The 21,310-nt window shown below is 39.8% G+C and overlaps 1 protein-coding gene across 2 annotated transcripts in view; it reads right to left on the bottom strand.

Moving 5' to 3' along the window:
- LOC117336075 overlaps positions 1–21,310 on the bottom strand; it is a 50,003-nt gene that overhangs the window by 4,550 nt on the left and 24,143 nt on the right. For both annotated transcript variants that reach the window (XM_033896442.1, XM_033896443.1), the window contains 14 exons: positions 13,602–13,706; positions 11,911–12,040; positions 11,611–11,690; positions 11,170–11,412; positions 9,570–9,680; positions 9,331–9,430; positions 9,061–9,181; positions 8,128–8,281; positions 7,753–7,911; positions 6,126–6,301; positions 5,642–5,722; positions 5,028–5,105; positions 528–721; positions 211–297 (listed from right to left, as the gene is read on the bottom strand). In XM_033896442.1, the coding sequence (XP_033752333.1) occupies positions 211–297; positions 528–721; positions 5,028–5,105; positions 5,642–5,722; positions 6,126–6,301; positions 7,753–7,911; positions 8,128–8,281; positions 9,061–9,181; positions 9,331–9,430; positions 9,570–9,680; positions 11,170–11,412; positions 11,611–11,690; positions 11,911–12,040; positions 13,602–13,706 (1,819 nt within the window). The remainder of the gene's footprint in view (positions 1–210; positions 298–527; positions 722–5,027; positions 5,106–5,641; positions 5,723–6,125; positions 6,302–7,752; positions 7,912–8,127; positions 8,282–9,060; positions 9,182–9,330; positions 9,431–9,569; positions 9,681–11,169; positions 11,413–11,610; positions 11,691–11,910; positions 12,041–13,601; positions 13,707–21,310) is intronic.

The following is a 21,310-nucleotide window of genomic DNA, read 5'->3' as shown; positions in this document are numbered from 1 at the left end:
GTCACGAGCATGCTTCAGACTGTACGTTTGGGGTGGGGTGGGGGCACTTCACAATGGTGAAATGAACTGCGGTTTACTGAACATTGTATATCTACATGCTATCTTTTGAAGCTGCATGAAATTGAAATTATTAAAAAGATGAAATGCATGAAATGCATGTACCAGTACTTCAATACGAAATTCTAAAGTAGACAATGACAGTTAACTTACCCTTGAGTCTAGCTTTTATCTCGTCTGTGAAATAGCCACATTCAATCCACTCCTCAAAATCTATGATGTAATCAAACGCAGTCAACCCTGTAAAAACCACAATACATAAAATGCTTACTAGTATTATATAACTGGTACATGGCAAATAATACTAGACATTTTATTTCATCTCTTACATATTGCCGATAGTGACACGGATTTAAAAAGTTTCAATAAAACTCTGTTTACTCCTGAATGGTTACATACTTTATGATCAATGACTCATGATTCAGTTAACAATATGTTTATCCTACAGTTTGAGGATGTAGAAATCTTACCCTGGTTATTTTTGTGTCTGACATTAGCATTCTGTTCTATGAGGACACAGGCAGCAAACTGGTTGTTGGCTTGTGTGGCGAAGAACAATGGCGTGCAGCCATTGTCATCGACTGGATCTACCTCAGCTCCATGGTCCAGTAACAGCTCCAGGACATCCGATGATCCTGTCAGGCCAGCAGCGTAATGCAGACATCTGAAAACACACAGTATATATCCACTACCATCAGTGTGTGTCAGCATGATGTAGACATCGACAACACACAGTAAGAATAACCACTATACCGTCAGTGTCTGTCAGCGTGATGTAGACATCGACTACACACAGTAAGAATAACCACTATACCGTCAGTGTCTGTCAGTATGATGTAGACATCGACAACACACAGTAAGAATAACCACTATACCGTCAGTGTCTGTCAGTATGATGTAGACATCGACAACACACAGTAAGAATAACCACTACCGTCAGTGTCTGTCAGTATGATGTAGACATCGACAACACACAGTAAGAATAACCACTATACCGTCAGTGTCTGTCAGTATGATGTAGACATCGACAACACACAGTAAGAATAACCACTATACCGTCAGTGTCTGTCAGTATGATGTAGACATCGACTACACACAGTAAGAATAACCACTATACCGTCAGTGTCTGTCAGCGTGATGTAGACATCGACAACACACAGTAAGAATAACCACTATACCGTCAGTGTCTGTCAGCATGATGTAGACATAGACAACACACAGTAAGAATAACCACTATACCGTCAGTGTCTGTCAGTATCATGTAGACATCGACAACACACAGTAAGAATAACCACTACCGTCAGTGTGTGTCAGTATGATGTAGACATCAACAACACACAGTAAGAATAACCACTATACCGTCAGTGTCTGTCAGCGTGATGTAGACATCGACAACACACAGTAAGAATAACCACTATACCGTCAGTGTCTGTCAGCGTGATGTAGACATCGACAACACACAGTAAGAATAACCACTATACCGTCAGTGTCTGTCAGCGTGATGTAGACATCGACAACACACAGTAAGAATAACCACTATACCGTCAGTGTCTGTCAGTATGATGTAGACATCGACAACACACAGTAAGAATAACCACTATACCGTCAGTGTCTGTCAGTATGATGTAGACATCGACTACACACAGTAAGAATAACCACTATACCGTCAGTGTCTGTCAGTATGATGTAGACATTGACAACACACAGTAAGAATAACCACTACGTATACCGTCAGTGTGTGTCAGCATGATGTAGACATCGACTACACACAGTAAGAATAACCACTATACCGTCAGTGTCTGTCAGTATGATGTAGACATCGACAACACACAGTAAGAATAACCACTATAGCGTCAGTGTCTGTCAGTATGATGTACACATAGACAACACACAGTAAGAATAACCACTATACCGTCAGTGTCTGTCAGCGTGATGTAGACATCGACAACACACAGTAAGAATAACCACTACCGTCAGTGTCTGTCAGTATGATGTAGACATCGACTACACACAGTAAGAATAACCACTATACCGTCAGTGTCTGTCAGTATGTTGTAGACATCGACAACACACAGTAAGAATAACCACTACCGTCAGTGTCTGTCAGTATGATGTAGACATCGACAACACACAGTAAGAATAACCACTATACCGTCAGTGTCTGTCAGTATGATGTAGACATCGACAACACACAGTAAGAATAACCACTATACCGTCAGTGTCTGTCAGTATGATGTAGACATCGACAACACACAGTAAGAATAACCACTATACCGTCAGTGTCTGTCAGTATGATGTAGACATCAACAACACACAGTAAGAATAACCACTACCATCAGTGTCTGTCAGTATGATGTAGACATCGACAACACACAGTAAGAATAACCACTATACCGTCAGTGTCTGTCAGCGTGATGTAGACATCAACAACACACAGTAAGAATAACCACTACGTATACCGTCAGTGTCTGTCAGCATGATGTAGACATCGACAACACACAGTAAGAATAACCACTACGTATACCGTCAGTGTCTGTCAGTATGATGTAGACATCAACAACACACAGTAAGAATAACCACTATACCGTCAGTGTCTGTCAGTATGATGTAGACATAGACAACACACAGTAAGAACCACTCCTGTCAGAGTCTGTCAGCGTGATGTAGACATCAACAACACACAGTAAGAATAACCACTACGTATACCGTCAGTGTCTGTCAGCATGATGTAGACATCGACAACACACAGTAAGAATAACCACTACCGTCAGTGTGTGTCAGTATGATGTAGACATCAACAACACACAGTAAGAATAACCACTATACCGTCAGTGTCTGTCAGTATGATGTAGACATCGACTACACACAGTAAGAATAACCACTACCGTCAGTGTCTGTCAGCGTGATGTAGACATCAACAACACACAGTAAGAATAACCACTATACTGTCAGTGTCTGTCAGCGTGATGTAGACATCGACAACACACAGTAAGAATAACCACTATACCGTCAGTGTCTGTCAGTATGATGTAGACATCAACAACACACAGTAAGAATAACCACTATACCGTCAGTGTCTGTCAGTATGTTGTAGACATCAACAACACACAGTAAGAATAACCACTACCGTCAGTGTCTGTCAGTATGATGTAGACATCGACTACACACAGTAAGAATAACCACTACTGTCAGTGTCTGTCAGTATGATGTAGACATCGACAACACACAGTAAGAATAACCACTATACCGTCAGTGTCTGTCAGCGTGATGTAGACATCAACAACACACAGTAAGAATAACCACTACCATCAGTGTCTGTCAGTATGATGTAGACATCGACAACACACAGTAAGAATAACCACTACCGTCAGTGTCTGTCAGTATGATGTAGACATCAACAACACACAGTAAGAATAACCACTATACCGTCAGTGTCTGTCAGTATGATGTAGACATCAACAACACACAGTAAGAATAACAACTACCGTCAGTGTCTGTCAGTATGATGTAGACATCGACAACACACAGTAAGAATAACCACTATACCGTCAGTGTCTGTCAGCGTGATGTAGACATCAACAACACACAGTAAGAATAACCACTATGTATACCGTCAGTGTCTGTCAGTATGATGTAGACATCGACAACACACAGTAAGAATAACCACTACCGTCAGTGTCTGTCAGCATGATGTAGACATTGACAACACACAGTAAGAATAACCACTACCATCAGTGTCTGTCAGTATGATGTAGACATCGACAACACACAGTAAGAATAACCACTATACCGTCAGTGTCTGTCAGTATGATGTAGACATCGACAACACACAGTAAGAATAACCACTATACCGTCAGTGTCTGTCAGTATGATGTAGACATCGACAACACACAGTAAGAATAACCACTATACCGTCAGTGTCTGTCAGCGTGATGTAGACATCGACAACACACAGTAAGAATAACCACTATACCGTCAGTGTCTGTCAGCGTGATGTAGACATCGACAACACACAGTAAGAATAACCACTATACCATCAGTGTCTGTCAGTATGATGTAGACATCGACAACACACAGTAAGAATAACCACTATACCGTCAGTGTCTGTCAGTATGATGTAGACATCGACAACACACAGTAAGAATAACCACTACCATCAGTGTCTGTCAGTATGATGTAGACATTGACAACACACAGTAAGAATAACCACTATACCGTCAGTGTCTGTCAGCGTGATGTAGACATCGACAACACACAGTAAGAATAACCACTACCGTCAGTGTCTGTCAGTATGATGTAGACATCGACAACACACAGTAAGAATAACCACTATACCGTCAGTGTCTGTCAGCGTGATGTAGACATCGACAACACACAGTAAGAATAACCACTATACCGTCAGTGTCTGTCAGTATGATGTAGACATCGACAACACACAGTAAGAATAACCACTATACCGTCAGTGTCTGTCAGTATGATGTAGACATCGACAACACACAGTAAGAATAACCACTACCGTCAGTGTCTGTCAGTATGATGTAGACATCGACAACACACAGTAAGAATAACCACTACCGTCAGTGTGTGTCAGTATGATGTAGACATCAACAACACACAGTAAGAATAACCACTATACCGTCAGTGTGTGTCAGTATGATGTAGACATCAACAACACACAGTAAGAATAACCACTATACTGTCAGTGTCTGTCAGTATGATGTAGACATCGACAACACACAGTAAGAATAACCACTATACTGTCAGTGTCTGTCAGTATGATGTAGACATCGACAACACACAGTAAGAATAACCACTACCGTCAGTGTCTGTCAGTATGATGTAGACATCGACAACACACAGTAAGAATAACCACTACCACTACAAAAGCTAACATTTGTACACTGAGGCAGGCCATGTTGTTTCCATTCAGACTATACTACAGATACACAACCTAACATTTAATTACTTACGTGCTTCCACCAGGATACCGTGGACTGGGGTCAGCTTCATTTTCCAACAGGAACCTCACAGCTTCCTCTCTGTCATTACTATGGAAACAAAACATATCTGGTTTCTAATGAAGATAAAAAACCCAAATTAATCCACAAATAACCTCTTGACCACATATATGACCTCTTTACTATTTTCAGAAGCCATTTTTCAAAAATATAGTAAGCCAAACTTAAATAGTTAACTTTTACACTAGAGGAGGAGACTTATTTGAGGATTAATACAATACAATATCATTCTAAACTTTAATAAAAGGAATCATTTAAACTTAGTATGACTTCAGACCTGAAAACAGAAACCGACATGTATATCTACAAATATACAAACTTACATTGAGATTTGTTTGACATGATCCACAATTACAGTTTTACACTTTGAGACTTAAACTTACAGTGAGATTTGTTCGGTGATGATCTACAATTACAGTTTTACACTTTGAGACTTAAACTTACAGTGAGATTTGTTCGGTGATGATCCACAATTACAGTTTTACACTTTGAGACTTAAACTTACAGTGAGATTTGTTCCGTGATGATCCACAATTACAGTTTTACACTTTGAGACTTAAACTTACAGTGAGATTTGTTCGGTGATGATCCGCCGTAACAGGATGTCCTGTTCCCTTTTCTTGAAATAGAAACCATTGGTGGACAACCTACAGACAAATAAACAACTTTATACAGACAAGAATACTTCTTTATTACCAACATGGTAAGAGATGTCAGTCAAAGTTAACATTATCTGTATTACCAGAGGAGAATCACGGAACAGATACAAATTATACACAGGCAGATGATATTATACTGAATGAACACTTTCATACATCTTGATGAAATGTAAATGAGAAAACAAAAGGCTGATTACATGATACTGAATAGCAAAGCCTTTCATCCCCACATTGTTGTAACAGAGTTGTCTACCTCACAGTTATATACATGTACATGTAAATGTATTATGATACTATATTTTAGTCATCTCCATAGAAATCAATCTCAAATTCCAGTTGTTCCGTGTCTAGTAGTCAAATGATCTACATCTATAACACGACACAGACATACCATTTGGCACACTCTATGAAGTCATTGGCGATGGCCAAATGTAACAGACTAGGGGGCTTCTTATCGTCCTCTCCAGAGATGGCCTTAGAGATGTTGTTCTCAGTGTCAGCCCGCACCATCAGGCGGATTAAATCCACACGGCCCTGCATGGCACAGCAGTGTACCGGGAGAAGGCCCTGAAACAAACAAAACAACTGAGTATGAATACAACAAAAATTCCCCATAACCAATACAACTTATACCACACGAAATCCACATATACCAACACACCTTTTACCATACGAAATCCACATATACCATCACAACTTATACCACACAAAACCCACATAACACACACACCTTATACCACACAAAATCCACATAACACACACACACCTTATATCACACTAAATCCACATAACACACACACACCTTATATCACACTAAATCCACATAACACACACACCTTATACCACACAAAATCCACATAACCAACACACCTTATACCACACTAAATCCACATAACACACACACCTTATACCACACTAAATCCACATAACACACACACCTTATACCACACAAAATCCACATAACCAATACACCTTATACCACACAAAACCCACATAACACACGCACCTTATACCACACTAAATCCACATAACACACACACCTTATACCACACTAAATCCACATAACACACACACCTTATACCACACTAAATCCACATAACACACACACCTTATACCACACAAAACCCACATAACACACACAACTTATACCACACAAAACCCACATAACACACACATACCTTATATCACACTAAATCCACATAAACAACACTACTTATATCACACAAAATCCACACGACACACACCTTATACCACACAAAATCCAAATAACACACACACACACCTTATATCACACTAAATCCACATAACACACACACCTTATATCACACTAAATCCACATAACACACGCACCTTATACCACACCAAACCCACATAACACACACACCTTATACCACACAAAATCCACATAACCAATACACCTTATACCACACAAAATCCACATAACCAATACACCTTATACCACACAAAACCCACATAACACACGCACCTTATATCACACAAAATCCACATAACACACACACCTTATACCACACAAAATCCACATAACACACACACCTTATACCACACAAAATCCACATAACACACACACCTTATACCACACAAAATCCACATATACCAACACACCTTATATCACACAAAATCCACATAACATACACACCTTATACCACACAAAATCCACATAACACACACACCTTATACTACACAAAATCAACATATACCTGGTCCAATACATCTTATACAAAAGAACATACACATAACCAAGTTCTTAAATCACATAAAATGTTTTAATACATTATTTGTACATTGTATTTCAATATGTCATTGACAAAAGAACACTACTGTATATATCTGCAAATTACTCCCTGCTCAAAACAAATGAGGGCCTTTTTCAAATGTAAGCCCTTCCCTTAACTTTAAACTTTAAATCTATGAAGTTTTACACTAGGGGAGGGGGAAAATATGGTATCTATTGATGGAATTTCTCTAACAAAGAATGACAATATCTTTGTCTTCATTACCCTGACATTCCTTCTGGCAAGGTTAGCATTCCTGGCGAGTAGCACTTCTATGGACGGTATTTCTGACGGAGCATTAGTCTCTCCATAGCACTTAACATGGAGTGGAGTATTAGCCTCTCCATCCTCGGCATCAACACTGGCTCCAGACTCCAACAACACCTGACATGTCAAACACTTTTAGTGAGTTTTGTTTTTACATTTTATTATTAACAGTTTAAAAGTTTTTGTGAAGTCACAATATCACAACATGTAGTTTGATATATTAGAGAATCGTCTTTCTTAAAAGTCCTTTGATATCATGATTCAAGTTTTTATAATTATAAAACAATTGACAAAATTCTGTCCTAGTTTTTGACATCCAGTATTTAAACCCACCTCCAAGATTTCTTTGTTCCGAGCACGATGGAGGGCAGTGGCACCCTTGTAGTCACGGATATTGACGTTGAGTCTCAACTGAATCAGTTCCCGGACAGCAGACACATTACCGTAGTAGGCAGCTGTGTGTAGTAGGGTACTGCCATTGATACACCTGGGGAACAAGGTTTACATATCTTATTAGTTATACGGAAAACATCAAAAACACAAAGCACTATACAATAATACATAGTTTTTGTTTCTGATAATCATAGATCTTCACAGGTCTTAGCCTCGTATCTATTTGCAACATGAGAAGTTTTGCACATTGTCAATTTGTTGATGATACAATCTATAATATTATAGCAGGTATACACATACGGTACATGTAAAAATATGTTTGCTTAGTACAAAAAAATCTTCTGGATTTAGTGCTATGTCAACAGGTTTATAGGTTTCACTGTATTTTGAATGATACCATCCCCTCTACACTGACGGACAGTTTATAGGTTTCACAGTAATGTGAATGATACCACCCCCTCTACAACGACGGACAGTTTATATGTTTCACAGTAATGTACATGGTACCATCCCTCTACATTGACGGACAGTTTATAGGTTTCATAGTAATGTGCATGGTACCACCCCTCTACACCGCCGGACAGTTTATAGATTTCACAGAAATGTACATGGTACCACCCCTCTACACCGTCAGACAGCTAATAGATTTCACAGAAATATACATGGTACCACCCCTTATACACCGCTGGACAGCTATTGATAGGTTTTAGAGTAATGTGTACCATGCCCCTCTACACCGCTAGACAGCTATTGATAGGTTTTAGAGTAATGTTCATGGTACCATGCCCTCTACACCGCTGGACAGAAAGGAAGCATTTTTAAACTGACCATCTCTGGAGACTACAGAATATTTTGAATAAGTAAAGTACTGACCTGCTACGGAGGCTACAGAACTGCTTCTGCTTGATTGCATGTTTGTGTATGACATCATCCAAGAGTGCCTTGTCTCCCTCCATAATCTTGGGGACAATATCAGAATAGTGTCCATATAACTCTGTATCGAGGAAAAAGAGTTGATGAGTTGATGATAGGAAGGCAAAAATGAAATTTTCTGTTGAACGTGAATTTAGTTAATATCCTGATAGAGAGATGTATCTACAATACTCAATAATTACTGGTATTACCATGACACACAGTACGTACCTATAAGGTAGTGTTTGAAGTCGTCATTTTTTATCATCTCAAACGGCGTAAGATTTTTGACATTCTTACAATGGACATCACAGCCCCATTCAATCAGCAACTGTAGAATTGAACACAAAGGTTAAATGATAACATTGTTTTACTCATCATACCAAAAGCAACAATCCAAGAGATATACATAATTATTATATTTCCTGATAAAATATAATTAAACTGTTTTGGTTGTCCTGTAGACTTACGTGACAAATCCTCCTGTGCAGTCCCTCAATGGCAGCGAACAGTGGAGTGCTCTTGTTGGTGTTCTTACTGTCAACATTGGCACCATTCTCCAACAGGAGGCACACCATATCCTGTCAGAATCAAAACAACGCATTCAGAGACTCATAAATAAGCATCCCACAAAGTGGCAGATGACTAAAACAAATTTACCGTGATACAATGTAAATATGAACTACTGTACCTGATGACAGGGATTCATGTTATCTGCACACGAGCATATTGCATTTCAAAAGTGAAGGTATCTTGGTGTTGTAACAGCTGACAGTAATTGTGGAGGAAAATTATCATAAAAGCTGATTGTATTTGGAAAGATAGCTGACTATATTTGTATCATAACCGCTAATTGTATTGGTGGCGGGTAAATATGGTAACAGCTGACTGTATTGGTGGAGGGTGGGTATTGTAACAGCTGACTGTATTGGTGAAGGGTGGGTAATTTAACAGCTGACTGTATTGGTGGAGGGTGGGTATTGTAACAGCTGACTATTGGTGGAGGGTGGGTATTTTAACAGCTGACTGTATTGGTGGAGGGTGTGTATTGTAACAGCTGACTGTATTGGTGGAGGGTGTGTATTGTAACAGCTAACTGTATTAGTGGAGGGTGGTATTGTAACAGCTGACTGTATTGTTGGAGGGTGGGTATTGTAACAGCTGACTGTATTGGTGGAGGGTGGGTATTGTAACAGCGGACTGTATTGGTGGAGGGTGGGTATTGTAACAGCGGACTGTATTGGTGGAGGGTGGGTATCATAACAGCTGACTATTGGTGGAGGTTGGGTATCGTAACAGCTGACTATTGGTGGAGGGTGGGTATCATAACAGCTGACTATTGGTGGAGGTTGGGTATCGTAACAGCTGACTATTGGTGGAGGGTGGGTATTGTAACAGCTGACTGTATTGGTGGAGGGTGGGTGTTGTAACAGCTGACTGTATTGGTGGAGGGTGGGTATTATAACAGCAGACTGTATTGGTGGAGGGTGGGTATTGTAACAGCTGACTGTATTGGTGGAGGGTGAGTATTGTAACAGCTGACTGTATTGGTGGAGGGTGGGTATCATAACAGCTGACTGTATTGGCGGAGGTTGGGTATCGTAACAGCTGACTATTGGTGGAGGGTGGGTATCATAACAGCTGAGTGTATTGGTGGAGGGTGGGTATTGTAACAGCTGACTGTATTGGTGGAGGGTGGGTATCATAACAGCTGACTGTATTGGCGGAGGTTGGGTATTGTAACAGCTGACTATTGGTGGAGGGTGGGTATCGTACGTAACAGCTGACTGTATTGGTGGAGGGTGGGTATTGTAACAGCTGACTGTATTGGTGGAGGGTGGGTATTGTAACAGCTGACTGTATTGGTGGAGGGTGGGTATTGTAACAGCTGACTGTATTGGTGGAGGGTGGGTATTGTAACAGCTGACTGTATTGGTGGAGGGGGGGGTATGTAACAGCTGACTGTATTGGTGGAGGGTGGGTATCGTAACAGCTGACTATTGGTGGAGGGTGGGTATCATAACAGCTGACTATTGGTGGAGGGTGGGTAACATAACAGCCATTACGTACAAACAAGCCATTCCTACATGCCCAGTGAAGGGCTGTATTTCCTGTCTTTGGCTCCTTAGCGTTGATGAAGGATGGATTACTCTGGAAGAATACAATCATCTTTTGGACAGTTTCAAATTCATTCTCCCTAGCTGACTTGATGAAGAGCCTCTGCCAGGTGGTAGTGTTTCCAGGGAAGACCTGATACAGGAACACAGTACCAGCCTTGAGAAGCTTGTTCCGACTCTGAGCCTCCACAAAGATCTGTAACACAAACAAGTGAGAGGACTGTTAAACTGTGTTTATCTAGTATTAGTTTATGGCTGGTAAACCAACTTTGTAATTCCAATGCTATAAATTCACAAAGGGAGATAAGTAACAATTATCATAGTGACCATAAACATAATTAACATGACAAAAGTCTACAATAACAACAACGCTTAGCAATGTAACCTACAGTACCTCAATCCCTGGATAGTTGTCAGGGTAAAGCTCTACCACTCCGGCATCAGCTACTTTTAAAATCTCTCTCACAGTCGGTCCTGAAAGTAACAAACAACATTGTAATGTCAACTCATCAATATCATTGTGACTGCATGAAACACGTTAATATTTGAAGAATATTTATTTCATTTGTCACAACGCATTGTATCAAAAGACAATGAAACGTATAATCCTGAAGAATGGATTTCACTATAACACTTACCCCGGGAGTGTTCAGTACTAAAGTTGTCAAAGGACGGATTCCACTATAACACTTACCTCGGGAGCGTCCGGTACTAAAGTCGTCAATAAAGTCCCCAGTCTCTTTCGCTCTCAGTACAACCTTCCTTCCATCACCCAAAACTTCCTTATTACTTGCTAGGTAAAACCCAGAACCATTTGTCAGTGTCTGCCAAATAAAAACCACATTCATCAGTATCTGACAGATAAATACATCATTATGAATGGACAGCTGTGATGAAGACACCAACACCTCTCAATAGACTTTTTAATAAAGCTCAAATACCTATGGCAATCAATAATGATTCAATGGCTAATATAACTACTTTGAGGATGTGAGAAAATCTCCAGCCAGAGATATGATATTCCTGATCGATGTGAGAAAATCTCCACCCAGAGGGATGATATTCCTGATCGATGTGAGAAAATCTCCAGTCAGAGGTATGATATTCCTGATCGATGTGAGAAAATCTCCAGCCAGAGGTATGATATTCCTGATCGATGTGAGAAAATCTCCACCCAGAGATATGATATTCCTGATCGAAGTGAGAAAATCTCCAGCCAGAGGTATGATATTCCTGATCCATGTGAGAAAATCTCCGACCAGAGGTAGGATATTCCTGATCGATGTGAGAAAATCTCCAGCCAGAGGTATGATATTCCTGATCGATGTGAGAAAATCTCCAGCCAGAGATATGATATTCCTGATCGATGTGAGAAAATCTCCAGCCAGAGGTATGATATTCCTGATCGATGTGAGAAAATCTCCGACCAGAGGTATGATAATCCTGATTGATGTGAGAAAATCTCCAGCCAGAGGTATGATATTCCTGATCGTTAGCCTTCTGTGGCACCTCTGGTTACACAACCAAGAACATCAACCCCTTAAATTGGAGATTTCTCTGTCACGTCCCCAAGATAGTGGATGATTATTGTTCTCCCATCATACTATTTTATCCAGTACGAAGGGTAAATACGATGTATTACAACGCATCGTAATATTGATGTTGCCAGCACATGCTATATGTCATATTCTAGGGGCTGACAGAAAAATCACACTCTAGAGGTGACAGACATATCATGAATTGGATTAAAGAGAAACAAATATGTGAACGAAAAGAAAATGCTTTGTTCACTCTCAAACCAACGGTCAGTTGTTGCATTTAAATGATCTATAAATAACTATATAATTATACACTGGGTTATTTCAACCATAGGTTCATAGGTTAATCATGCTGATGAATTTGGTTCATATTTCAGTAACACTACTAAATTAACCAATGGTTACAGTATACACAACATAGATATATATGAGAAGGATTATACTTTATACAATTTACTCAATTCTATTTAAATTGTAAATAATGTATCCTGTACATGCATACATTTGTACATGTACATAACAATCTGACAAGTCCAGCAAATAAAATCATGGACAAGTTACAGCCAAGACAAGAAACTGTCTAGGTCATGAACTGATAAAGTTGTAGTCAAGAACCTTAAAGGGCAATAACTCTATCCACCTGCCTCTGTGTGAAAATTACAAATTTGATAATGCAACTGAGACTATGTAAAGAAGCGATGAAAAAATATAAAACCTTAATAAACACACAATAATGGACAGACAAAAAGACAAACAACTTTAAAGTTTTCATATACTGAAATAGCCAGTATTACAGAATATGAATCCTGGTGAAGGTTTGATTTGTTTCTATTTTTATCATACATACCAGATTGATAACACAGGACAGACACATGTCGTTAACTGTGATGTTCCTTGGGGCAGTAATCATGTCAAACCGACTCTTCATCTTCTCTCGGATTTGTCTCCTCACCTACACATAGAATTCAGTCACATAACAATAGTCTCCTCACCTACACAGAGAATTCAGTCACATAACAATAGTCTCCTCACCTACACACAGAATTCAGTCACATAACAATAGTCTCCTCACCTACACACAGAATTCAGTCACATAACAATAGTCTCCTCACCTACACACAGAATTCAGTCACATAACAATAGTCTCCTCACCTACACACAGAATTCAGTCACATAACAATAGTCTCCTCACCTACACACAGAATTCAGTCACATAACAATAGTCTCCTCACCTACACACAGAATTCAGTCACATAACAATAGTCTCCTCACCTACACACAGAATTCAGTCACATAACAATAGTCTCCTCACCTACACACAGAATTCAGTCACATAACAATAGTCTCCTCACCTACACAGAGAATTCAGTCACATAACAATAGTCTCCTCACCTACACAGAGAATTCAGTCACATAACAATAGTCTCCTCACCTACACAGAGAATTCAGTCACATAACAATAGTCTCCTCACCTACACACAGAATTCAGTCACATAACAACAGTCTCCTCACCTACACAGAGAATTCAGTCACATAACAATAGTCTCCTCACCTACACACAGAATTCAGTCACATAACAATAGTCTCCTCACCTACACACAGAATTCAGTCATATAACAATAGTCTCCTCACCTACACACAGAATTCAGTCACATAACAATAGTCTCCTCACCTACACACAGAATTCAGTCACATAACAATAGTCTCCTCACCTACACACAGAATTCAGTCACATAACAATAGTCTCCTCACCTACACACAGAATTCAGTCACATAACAGTAGTCTCCTCACCTACACACAGAATTCAGTCACATAACAATAGTCTCCTCACCTACACACAGAGAATTCAGTCACATAACAATAGTCTCCTCACCTACACAGAGAATTCAGTCACATAACAATAGTCTCCTCACCTACACACAGAATTCAGTCACATAACAATAGTCTCCTCACAAACACACAGAAATCAGTCACATAACAGTAGTCTCCTCACCTACACACAGAATTCAGTCACATAACAACAGTCTCCTCACCTACACAGAGAATTCAGTCACATATCAATAGTCTCCTCACCTACACACAGAATTCAGTCACATAACAATAGTCTCCTCACCTACACACAGAATTCAGTCACATAACAATAGTCTCCTCACCTACACACAGAATTCAGTCACATAACAGTAGTCTCCTCACCTACACACAGAATTCAGTCACATAACAGTAGTCTCCTCACCTACACACAGAATTCAGTCACATAACAATAGTCTCCTCACCTACACACAGAATTCAGTCACATAACAATAGTCTCCACACCTACACAGAGAATTCAGTCACATAACAATAGTCTCCTCACCTACACACAGAATTCAGTCACATAACAATAGTCTCCTCACCTACACAGAGAATTCAGTCACATAACAATAGTCTCCTCACCTACACATAGAATTCAGTCACATAACAATGGTCTCCTCACCTACACAGAGAATTCAGTCACATAACAATAGTCTCCTCACCTACACAGAGAATTCAGTCACATAACAATAGTCTCCTCACCTACACATAGAATTCAGTCACATATCAACAGTCTCCTCACCTACACACAGAATTCAGTCACATAACAATAGTCTCCTCACCTACACACAGAATTCAGTCACATAACAATAGTCTCCTCACCTACACACAGAATTCAGTCACATAACAACAGTCTCCTCACCAACACATAGAATTCAGTCACATAACAATAGTCTCCTCACCTACACAGAGAATTCAGTCACATAACAATAGTCTCCTCACCTACACACAGAATTCAGTCACATAACAATAGTCTCCTCACCTACACACAGAATTCAGTCACATAACAATAGTCTCCTCACCTACACAGAGAATTCAGTCACATAACAATAGTCTCCTCACCTACACACAGAATTCAGTCACATAACAATAGTCTCCTCACCTACACATAGAATTCAGTCACATAACAACATAGAATTCAGTCACATACACATAGAATTCAGTCACATAACAACAGTCTCCTCACCTACACATAGATTTCAGTCACATAACAACAGTCTCCTCACCTACACAGAGAATTCAGTCACATAACAATAGTCCCCTCACCTACACATAGAATTCAGTCACATATCAACAGTCTCCTCACCTACACAGAGAATTCAGTCACATAACAATAGTCCCCTCACCTACACAGAGAATTCAGTCACATAACAATAGTCCTCCTCACCTACACAGAGAATTCAGTCACATAACAATAGTCTCCTCACCTACACAGAGAATTCAGTCACATATCAACAGTCTCCTCACCTACACACAGAATTCAGTCACATAACAATAGTCTCCTCACCTACACACAGAATTCAGTCACATAACAATAGTCTCCTCACCTACACACAGAATTCAGTCACATAACAATAGTCTCCTCACCTACACACAGAATTCAGTCACATAACAACAGTCTCCTCACCTACACACAGAATTCAGTCACATAACAATAGTCTCCACACCTACACAGAGAATTCAGTCACATAACAATAGTTTCCTCACCTACACAGAGAATTCAGTCACATAACAATAGTCTCCTCACCTACACAGAGAATTCAGTCACATAACAATAGTCTCCTCACCTACACACATAATTCAGTCACATAACAACAGTCTTCTCACCTACACAGAGAATTCAGTCACATAACAATAGTCTCCTCACCTACACACAGAATTCAGTCACATAACAATAGTCTCCTCACCTACACACAGAATTCAGTCATATAACAATAGTCTCCTCACCTACACACAGAATTCAGTCACATAACAATAGTCTCCTCACAAACACACAGAATTCAGTCACATAACAATAGTCTCCTCACCTACACACAGAATTCAGTCACATAACAATAGTCTCCTCACCTACACACAGAATTCAGTCACATAACAGTAGTCTCCTCACCTACACACAGAATTCAGTCACATAACAATAGTCTCCTCACCTACACACAGAGAATTCAGTCACATAACAATAGTCTCCTCACCTACACAGAGAATTCAGTCACATAACAATAGTCTCCTCACCTACACACAGAATTCAGTCACATAACAATAGTCTCCTCACAAACACACAGAATTCAGTCACATAACAGTAGTCTCCTCACCTACACACAGAATTCAGTCACATAACAACAGTCTCCTCACCTACACAGAGAATTCAGTCACATATCAATAGTCTCCTCACCTACACACAGAATTCAGTCACATAACAATAGTCTCCTCACCTACACACAGAATTCAGTCACATAACAATAGTCTCCTCACCTACACACAGAATTCAGTCACATAACAGTAGTCTCCTCACCTACACACAGAATTCAGTCACATAACAGTAGTCTCCTCACCTACACACAGAATTCAGTCACATAACAATAGTCTCCTCACCTACACACAGAATTCAGTCACATAACAATAGTCTCCACACCTACACAGAGAATTCAGTCACATAACAATAGTCTCCTCACCTACACACAGAATTCAGTCACATAACAATAGTCTCCTCACCTACACAGAGAATTCAGTCACATAACAATAGTCTCCTCACCTACACATAGAATTCAGTCACATAACAAGTCTCCTCACCTACACAGAGAATTCAGTCACATAACAATAGTCTCCTCACCTACACAGAGAATTCAGTCACATAACAATAGTCTCCTCACCTACACATAGAATTCAGTCACATATCAACAGTCTCCTCACCTACACACAGAATTCAGTCACATAACAATAGTCTCCTCACCTACACACAGAATTCAGTCACATAACAATAGTCTCCTCACCTACACACAGAATTCAGTCACATAACAACAGTCTCCTCACCAACACATAGAATTCAGTCACATAACAATAGTCTCCTCACCTACACAGAGAATTCAGTCACATAACAATAGTCTCCTCACCTACACACAGAATTCAGTCACATAACAATAGTCTCCTCACCTACACACAGAATTCAGTCACATAACAATAGTCTCCTCACCTACACAGAGAATTCAGTCACATAACAATAGTCTCCTCACCTACACACAGAATTCAGTCACATAACAATAGTCTCCTCACCTACACAGAGAATTCAGTCACATAACAACATAGAATTCAGTCACATAACAACATAGAATTCAGTCACATAACAACAGTCTCCTCACCTACACATAGATTTCAGTCACATAACAACAGTCTCCTCACCTACACAGAGAATTCAGTCACATAACAATAGTCCCCTCACCTACACATAGAATTCAGTCACATATCAACAGTCTCCTCACCTACACAGAGAATTCAGTCACATAACAATAGTCCCCTCACCTACACAGAGAATTCAGTCACATAACAATAGTCTCCTCACCTACACAGAGAATTCAGTCACATATCAACAGTCTCCTCACCTACACAGAGAATTCAGTCACATAACAATAGTCTCCTCACCTACACACAGAATTCAGTCACATAACAATAGTCCCCTCACCTACACATAGAATTCAGTCACATATCAACAGTCTCCTCACCTACACAGAGAATTCAGTCACATAACAATAGTCTCCTCACCTACACAGAGAATTCAGTCACATAACAATAGTCTCCTCACCTACACAGAGAATTCAGTCACATATCAACAGTCTCCTCACCTACACAGAGAATTCAGTCACATAACAACAGTCTCCTCACCTACACAGAGAATTCAGTCACATAACAATAGTCTCCTCACCTACACACAGAATTCAGTCACATAACAATAGTCTCCTCACCTACACACAGAATTCAGTCACATAACAATAGTCTCCTCACCTACACACAGAATTCAGTCACATAACAATAGTCTCCTCACCTACACATAGAATTCAGTCACATAACAATAGTCTCCTCACCTACACATAGAATTCAGTCACATAACAATAGTCTCCTCACCTACACGTAGAATTCAGTCACATAACAATAGTCTCCTAACCTACACAGAGAATTCAGTCACATAACAATAGTCTCCTCACCTACACAGAGAATTCAGTCACATAACAATAGTCTCCTCACCTACACACAGAATTCAGTCACATAACAATAGTCTCCTCACCTACACACAGAATTCAGTCACATAACAATAGTCTCCTCACCTACACAGAGAATTCAGTCACATAACAATAGTCTCCTCACCTACACAGAGAATTCAGTCACATAACAATAGTCTCCTCACCTACACACAGAATTCAGTCACATAACAATAGTCTCCTCACCTACACAGAGAATTCAGTCACATAACAATAGTCTCCTCACCTACACACAGAATTCAGTCACATAACAATAGTCTCCTCACCTACACAGAGAATTCAGTCACATAACAATAGTCTCCTCACCTACACAGAGAATTCAGTCACATAACAATAGTCTCCTCACCTACACATAGAATTCAGTCACATAACAATAGTCTCCTCACCTACACAGAGAATTCAGTCACATAACAATAGTCTCCTCACCTACACATAGAATTCAGTCACATAACAATAGTCTCCTCACCTACACAGAGAATTCAGTCACATAACAATAGTCTCCTCACCTACACAGAGAATTCAGTCACATAACAATAGTCTCCTCACCTACACAGAGAATTCAGTCACATAACAATAGTCTCCTCACCTACACAGAGAATTCAGTCACATAACAATAGTCTCCTCACCTACACAGAGAATTCAGTCACATAACAATAGTCTCCTCACCTACACAGAGAATTCAGTCACATAACAATAGTCTCCTCACCTACACAGAGAATTCAGTCACATAACAATAGTCTCCTCACCTACACAGAGAATTCAGTCACATAACAATAGTCTCCTCACCTACACAGAGAATTCAGTCACATAACAATAGTCTCCTCACCTACACAGAGAATTCAGTCACATAACAATAGTCTCCTCACCTACACAGAGAATTCAGTCACATAACAATAGTCTCCTCACCTACACAGAGAATTCAGTCACATAACAATAGTCTCCTCACCTACACAGAGAATTCAGTCACATAACAATAGTCTCCTCACCTACACAGAGAATTCAGTCACATAACAATAGTCTCCTCACCTACACACAGAATTCAGTCACATAACAATAGTCTCCTCACCTACACAGAGAATTCAGTCACATAACAATAGTCTCCTCACCTACACAGAGAATTCAGTCACATAACAATAGTCTCCTCACCTACACAGAGAATTCAGTCACATAACAATAGTCTCCTCACCTACACAGAGAATTCAGTCACATAACAATAGTCTCCTCACCTACACAGAGAATTCAGTCACATAACAATAGTCTCCTCACCTACACAGAGAATTCAGTCACATAACAATAGTCTCCTCACCTACACAGAGAATTCAGTCACATAACAATAGTCTCCTCACCTACACACGAGAATTCAGTCACATAACAATAGTCTCCTCACCTACACAGAGAATTCAGTCACATAACAATAGTCTCCTCACCTACACACAGAATTCAGTCACATAACAATAGTCTCCTCACCTACACAGAGAATTCAGTCACATAACAATAGTCTCCTCACCTACACAGAGAATTCAGTCACATAACAATAGTCTCCTCACCTACACAGAGAATTCAGTCACATAACAATAGTCTCCTCACCTACACACAGAATTCAGTCACATAACAATAGTCTCCTCACCTACACAGAGAATTCAGTCACATAACAATAGTCTCCTCACCTACACAGAGAATTCAGTCACATAACAATAGTCTCCTCACCTACACAGAGAATTCAGTCACATAACAATAGTCTCCTCACCTACACATAGAATTCAGTCACATAACAATAGTCTCCTCACCTACACAGAGAATTCAGTCACATAACAATAGTCTCCTCACCTACACAGAGAATTCAGTCACATAACAATAGTCTCCTCACCTACACAGAGAATTCAGTCACATAACAATAGTCTCCTCACCTACACACAGAATTCAGTCACATAACAATAGTCTCCTCACCTACACACAGAATTCAGTCACATAACAATAGTCTCCTCACCTACACACAGAATTCAGTCACATAACAATAGTCTCCTCACCTACACACAGAATTCAGTCACATAACAATAGTCTCCTCACCTACACAGAGAATTCAGTCACATAACAATAGTCTCCTCACCTACACAGAGAATTCAGTCACATAACAATAGTCTCCTCACCTACACATAGAATTCAGTCACATAACAATAGTCTCCTCACCTACACACAGAATTCAGTCACATAACAATAGTCTCCTCACCTACACACAGAATTCAGTCACATAACAATAGTCTCCTCACCTACACACAGAATTCAGTCACATAACAATAGTCTCCTCACCTACACAGAGAATTCAGTCACATAACAATAGTCTCCTCACCTACACAGAGAATTCAGTCACATAACAATAGTCTCCTCACCTACACACAGAATTCAGTCACATAACAATAGTCTCCTCACCTACACACAGAATTCAGTCACATAACAATA

The sequence above is a fragment of the Pecten maximus genome, chromosome 10 (genome assembly GCF_902652985.1).
Source record: "Pecten maximus chromosome 10, xPecMax1.1, whole genome shotgun sequence".
Lineage (NCBI taxonomy): Eukaryota > Metazoa > Mollusca > Bivalvia > Pectinida > Pectinidae > Pecten > Pecten maximus.
This window is presented reverse-complemented; position numbering and strand designations above follow the sequence as displayed.